This window comes from Struthio camelus, chromosome 1 (assembly GCF_040807025.1).
Source record: "Struthio camelus isolate bStrCam1 chromosome 1, bStrCam1.hap1, whole genome shotgun sequence".
NCBI classification, from domain to species: domain Eukaryota; kingdom Metazoa; phylum Chordata; class Aves; order Struthioniformes; family Struthionidae; genus Struthio; species Struthio camelus.
The window spans coordinates 134,807,873-134,814,746 of record NC_090942.1 but is presented as its reverse complement, the minus strand read 5'-3'; the positions used below and the strand labels follow the sequence as shown (position 1 = coordinate 134,814,746).

The window sequence follows — 6,874 nt, the reverse complement described above, 5'->3', positions numbered from 1 at the left end:
TTAGATGACTATCCAGAACGTGGGGAGGTGCGATCCGGACACCGGGCGGCGGACGTCGCCCTTGTCGGAAGCGGCGCCTGTTGTTTTGTAGGGATGCGTGATTTAGAAGTTGGTGCGAGTGGAGAGGATTGTTCTCTTCGAAAAACAAACAGGAGAAATTCAAGACTTGTATTAGGCAGTCTCCCTCTTTAGACCAGTGAACTGGCATCACTGGTAGATATTTAAGGAGAACACTGTCAAGACAGAGTAATTCAATTGCTTTCTAGCCTAATTTGTTGTATTTAATTAGAAATTTAAAAAAAAGCAAGTATGCTTATATGACTGTTAAATTACTGTTGACTTTTTTCATTGACATTCCATAAATGGCAAAGTTAAGGTTAACAGTATAAATAGGGGTGCTGAGTATTATAAAAGGGGAACCCATTCAATTAAAAAAAATGGCTTACATAACCTGATATCATAATAGACAGAATATTTATTTAACTCGCAGTAAATTGACACACCTCTAGACGGAGACAATTATGACTGACTGTAAAACATCTGACAGAAGCAATTATGACTGACTGTTGTTTGCTACCTTTGCACAGAAATAAATGAAACGCAGATATTTGGAACAGAGACTGCTGCCTGTGTGTCTAAGCTTGCTGTAATTAAAATACAATAAGCAGTAGGCGAAGTAAAAATTTCAGTACCTATTTTAGTATGTTCTTTAACTCTTTAAATAAAAGTGTTTGAGAGACATGATGCTGTACTTAAATGATACTCCGAAGCTCTTTTTGTTCGTTCCCAGATAAACCAACAATTTGGCGCTGTGCTCGCAGACACCTACATTGTTTCTCACATGCTCGGTGCAGATATACGCACACAAATACAAAGGAACGTGAATATATTTTTACTTCTCACGCTGGAGAGCAGGCTATCAACAGAATAATCAGGGGGAGAGAGTTTAATAATATGACACAGTTCAGTTGTCCAATCAGTAGAAGAAACAAACAAAAAAAAACCCAGAAGACTTTCACTGAGCCGCATCTTAGTGAATCCAAGAACAAAAGTTCTTGATCTTCACCCTCAGGTTGTTCTGTGTCATTTTAATGGGAACGAAGAGAAACTGCAGAAAAAGGGAAAATACATGAGCAGTATAGATAACCTCCAGATATTTCCGTCCTTACTTCCCCCACCAGTGCAACAGTATGGGGTAAATGGATTTCAGGTACCTTTTCAAAAATTAAATTTTCCAATAACATAAAAATACGCCCTGAAAGCTAAATAGGAACTTGGATGTGGTGGTGCATTTGACAGGGATATTTAGAAGTTGAGACTATGTTTTGTGAAAGGAAGAGGGGGGCAGTTGTGTCGGGGGGGGGGAGCTTGTTAACTGCGTGTTTGGTGATGAGATTTGATTCTAAAATGTTTGCTAGAGTTAGTTAGGTTATTAACTTCAAGGAATATAGTACCTGGATTTAATTATATATTGTCAGAATCATGTTTGCCTTTTTTTTTTTTTTTTAAGTTCGTATTCAAAATAAATTTATTTTAATGTGCGTATTTCTTTTGGTAATACCTTTTGTATGCTCCGTGCGTGTTTGCACATATAGCGGTATCTGTATATACAGGGAGCAGTATTGGTTGTTGCAAATGATTGCTTGCCACTGACCTCGGATATTATTAAAACAATGATACGGTGATAATAGGTATAGACCTATTTTCAGGACGTGACTGACTCCTGGAAAGCAATTTCAGTCGGCCTGTGTAGCTGCGTTGTCAAAAGGCCTTAGGTGCTTTATCGATTAAATTCTCATTTGGGAAGAAAGTAGGAGCTTTTGTATGCATCCCTAAGTTGGACGGTATGGTAACTAGGAGGTATTGACTGGCCGTGTGATATACGACGGTCACAGTTGTCTTTTACGAAGAGGCGCGCAGAGTGATGCCGGTTGTCATTCTTGCTCTGCTGTGTGGCAGCGTAAATAGTCCCCTTTCTAACCAACCTGGTGGGAAAAGTCAATATCCCATCAGCAGAGGAGGTAAACACATCAGGAGCTGTGTCCTCTCTCATCTTCCCCTGCTCCGCGTTACTGCAGGTCTTTAAATCCGCTCTCCCCCGTCGTCAGACGCACTCGTGCCATTCAGCCGCGTGGTGCTGCTGGGCTGCGGCGAGAGCGGCTGCCCGCGCGGAGCCGCGCGCCGCTCGCCTGCCCTTGTTCCCCCGCTGAAACTTCAGCTTGGCCTCATTACCGCCGCGAGGCTCCTCGTATTCCCCCCCCTCCTTTTTTTTGTAAGCCCAGCCTTTCCTTTCACAAGAAGGACTGCGTCCAAGAAGTGTTTGAAGCGTATCGTTAGAAGGGTTATCGTGTGCGATTGGAGTTTGGATTTAATTTGGGGGGGGGGGGCTAGAAATTCTGTTAGGAGGATGACTGATGCTTTCGAGCTGCACGCAGGCTTGCGTTTTTGTTCTCTACTTTCAGCGCTGTGTTATTGTTTGCCTAGTTGTTCTCGTGATGAATGTGTCTTCCTCCTCCTTTTCTTATGTGCCAGCTGTTTCTGCACAGTGATACATTTCACCTTGGTCCCCCCAGAGCTCCAGGAAGCTTTAAACTATTTCAGCCTAGTTTTGAACTACGAGTATGATACGTTTTGCAGTTTATTGGTGTAGGCAGCACAGTTTTGCTAGCATGGGAGCAGTGGCAAATGATCCAGTTTAGTGGACTGCACGTTTTGAAAATGCACAAACTGGTTAGTGCTGAATTTGTAGCAAAGAGGGTTTGGTGGTTTTATGGATCTGGTTATTACAGTTTTCTTGGGTTGTTTAATTAAACCTTACATTTAAATAATTTCAGGATCATTAAAAGTGTTTATACCAGAGTGACTTCAATCTGTTAATGAACAGATTCTTGTAATCGAGGTTTTTATTGTATTTGGGGTGTAGTTTAAGGAATTTTTAATCCCACTAATAAATTAATTCCATTACTGTCTAAATAATGGTAAGAATGTAGTATATTCAGCTAGACATCTTATTTTGTTTACGTACTGCCCAAAATTGTAAATACAAGTACTTAAAACTGAACGATAGCACTATTTATGCCCTCCTCACTAGGATGTATGAAAAGTACTTTCCAAAGGGCTTTTCACCAAGGTATTCAGTTGCTTAAACTGTCATCTTTAATTTAAATTTTAATTTAATTTTTAAAGATTTTGTAGTGTCATATAGGGAGATTGAGTTCAGTGAAACTTTGTCAATAACATGGAAAATCTAAGCAGGTAATAATTCCTCAGTAAAACATTAAGGTTTGTATTGAATGCAGCAGTTAATCTTATCTGAGTTTGTCTTGAAACATCTGAGGCTCTGCAAAAATGTTCATAAATCCTTGGGGAGGAGGAAGTCACAAAGCCAAAATTATAATAATTATATCCGTTATTGTGCTCCCCCCATCTCCTCTTATAGCAGTCCTTCACTTGGTGGCTGAAATAAAGATTAGTCCAATGGGACATCTTTGTCTCAGTCACATCACAAAAGCAGATCAGGCTGGTTTCTTCCCTTACAGAGGTGGACTCAAAAAATCGGGGTCCCTCTCCACCAAAACCTGGGGCACCCCTCTTCTCTGGAATAAACTTTACTGTTCTAAAGATGATCATTTTTTTCATCCTAACTCGTGTTACATAGTAAAAGCTGTCTGAAGGGCGATGGGGGCTTCTTTCTTTGCAATGTTTTCAAAGCAGAGGAGGGCAGTTACAATAGTGCTAAGACAGGAGGAAGAAATGAGACAACAGGTTTTAGGTCGTCTGATGCCCAGCAGAAGAGTTGTGTTGGCCGCTTGTAAGGCGCTTCCTTATGCTATGCTTGAGTGGCTCGAGATCTCACGAGATGGAAGTCCTTGTGCCGGGCTCTCGTACCTCTGCTTGACCTGGAGCTCCTCCAGGCCCCCTAGGAGGGGAATGCCTTCCCGCAGGGAGTCTCACTTTGGGGTACATCCTTCCTGTATGCTCAATAATCCAGAACATCCCATGCAGCAAATTTCAAGGTGTAACTGCAGGCCTAGGCTTTTGGGTAGGGTTTGGTAATTCTAGAACATAAAGTTGTTTTGAAAGGAGGAACGCTGTTGGACTAGGTCTGGGTCAAGTTAGCATTGATTTACAGCAAGAGAATATTTTGCCCTTTTAATTTTAGCAGATACCCAGGGCCTTCGTAAAGCAAGAACCAGGCAGCAACTGAAACAAAATCCCTGGATTTTTTGTTGAGGTGGTAGGAAGTTGAATTAAATATAAATAAATAAAATGGAGCATTTTTGGCTTTACTGCTACAATAGTTGCAAACTTACATGTGTGCATGTGTGTTTATACAGATAGAGGCATAGAGGTAAGTGTGTCTGGCACTCTAGATATCTCTTCACAGATACATTGATCAAACATTTGGGAATGGCTGTCTTCATTCATATGTCAGGTGAACCTGATGTCTCCTGGTTGGGATGACTTTTAGGTATCTTCTCTCCACTTTAGGGTAAGGTAGCGTGGAGTTTCCCCTGTGTGACCACCTTGTACTGCTGTCCTTTTCCTTCCATCATCTCCTTAAAGTTTAGCATTACGATGCCCATCCTGCATTTGAGAAAGCGTGACATTGGTGGTGAGCCTGGCCCAGGCTGTGCCAGCGCCCATGTTAGCAGTAGGGATTAGAGAGTCAAATCATGGTTTCCTTGAAATATGAATCTGAAATTTGCTGTCGGCAGAATTTCAAACCCCTATCTCAAACCCCTAGGGATGCTCCATAGACTCTGCATAGTTTATACTAAATTAAGGAACCTGCTTATGTTAAATTAGGTCCTTTCAAAAATCTGTCCTTTTACTGCTTATTCTCTCTCTCGTAACTTAGTGAACCGCCATTTCGCTCCACTTTGGGCATGCAGCGTATCTTGCCAGCTGCTGACTGGAGTTAGTGCGCCAGCTCAGGTGGGGCTGGCTGAGACCAGGGGAGCTGCCATCAGCCTCGGTGTGGGGTACGGGTTTGGCATCACCCTAACTGTGCTGCTACAACGTTACTGGTAAAGGTAGGCGGGAGCAAGCAACACCTAGGGCAAGGCTGAAGAGCTTGCCCTAAGTGTTGTCTGGAAATACTAGCTACAATATTCGCCTCATTTCAAAATACCGTGATTCACAACAATAGCGACTGCAATAGTATTTTCGTTTTGTGGTCTTTAACTCCTCTGATTTTTCTTTTCCTTCATTCTTTTAGAGTACGTGAAGAAGCCATTCAGAAAGGAAATATCTGAGGCCTACAGAAGACTGAAGAGCACAGTAGACAAATGGCTGTCCATGAGCAGCTACTCAGAAGTTAACCTCGGCAAACTCTTTGAGACCATCAGTATAGGAAGATCTATGGGAGAATCCAATAATGAAAGGCAGTGATTCATTAAAAATGGAGGGAGAAGAGAGGCTAGCTTGTTGTTTAAAAACAATAATCTCTTAGGCAGTACTCTGTTTCAGTATGCACAATAATATTTTAATAATCTTGTTTCTTTGGTGGTGGAAAAACAGAAGATAAAAACAGGATATATGATTCACGTGGACATGAAATACTCAAGGTGTTTTTATCTTCACTTCTCTTCTCCATTGAGAAGTCAGGGTTATTAAAATACAGAGTAGTTGATTTTTGCAATATATTTTGTTGTATATTTAGACCTATGAGGGAAAAGGGGGTGGGGGAATTGCTGCTTTAATTGGATAATTCCCAGTGAGAGTTGCTGGAATGTAAGTGATCCTAGACTTTGCTCCAGGGTATTTAGTAGAGGTGCTCTCAGGAAGAGAGGTTAGTAGAGGTCTCAGTAGGAGCACTAATGTTTTGCCTTTTCACAGTTTATCTTCTTCCTGATCATAAACATACCAATTAAAAACAATACTAAACCTAAATGCCTTTAAATGTCCTAATACCTTCTGAACAGAGGTAGGGATGTTTTACTTTCAAATTTATTGAAGGTAAAGAACGACTGTAACCTGGAGTTACAAAAATAGGGAACCATCTTTTTCATTAAGAGTCTTTCAGCATCTTTAAGTATAATGTTTCAGCATGTTTAAGCATATGCAAAAACATAAAGCAATTGGAGATTTCATATGTGTATGTAGACATGCACATGTGCCAAATGTGTTCAGTAGCTACACGGGATATAAATGTATTTGATTTCTTCCCATACAAAATATTTGAAAGTAAGCAATCAATAGAGGAAAAATCTCTTTTTGATGGGGAAGGGGAAAAAGGAGAATCATTGTTGCCGTTCTGTATTACTATCTTGGAAGTTTTAAAGGTTTTATAAATAAACTGTATTTTCCATTTACTTTTAGTAAAATAACAAACAGATCTGACAATAAATGGTCATAAATATGGTTGCAGCTTTTGTACTGGAATGAAAATATTGTACTCATTACATTTACTGTTAAGTTTGTGATGTGATATATTGATGTAAGGTTATAAAAATGCTCTTCAAAATCTTTAACAGTATGAAATGTAAAATTTTCATAACACTTGAAGGAAAAAATAAAGTTTTCTACTAAAAGATAATTTGATTTGGTCGTTTGTGTGTTGAAAATACTGCAGGCAAGGTTGCATTCCTCCAAACTTTCCCTGGTTTTGCCGAAGAGCTTCTGAAGCGCAAAAGAAGCGTAATGACTGTGGCTTAAAGAAGGAAGTAAGAACATCAGCATTAACGTGTTAGGGATATGTGTATCTGTTTGTGTATTTTATGACATTCATTTGTCCCTAAGTGGTAGCTATATAGTGCATTGGAAAATGCTGTGTCGATACAGGTAATATATATCTGTTAGAATATGCCAAAATACACTCATTTTCTGACTGACTGGGGCTAAATCCTTTAGTTTTTACTCACATTGAGTA

General features: G+C 40.2%; 1 protein-coding gene across 3 annotated transcripts in view; it reads left to right on the top strand.

Moving 5' to 3' along the window:
- POLA1 (DNA polymerase alpha 1, catalytic subunit) overlaps positions 1-6,541 on the top strand; it is a 217,964-nt gene extending 211,423 nt beyond the window's left edge. For all 3 annotated transcript variants that reach the window (XM_068917389.1, XM_068917406.1, XM_068917397.1), the window contains one exon: positions 5,222-6,541. In XM_068917389.1, coding sequence (XP_068773490.1) covers positions 5,222-5,394 — 173 coding nt within the window. In that variant the 3' untranslated portion in view covers positions 5,395-6,541. The remainder of the gene's footprint in view (positions 1-5,221) is intronic.
- Positions 6,542-6,874: the final 333 nt, after the last annotated feature.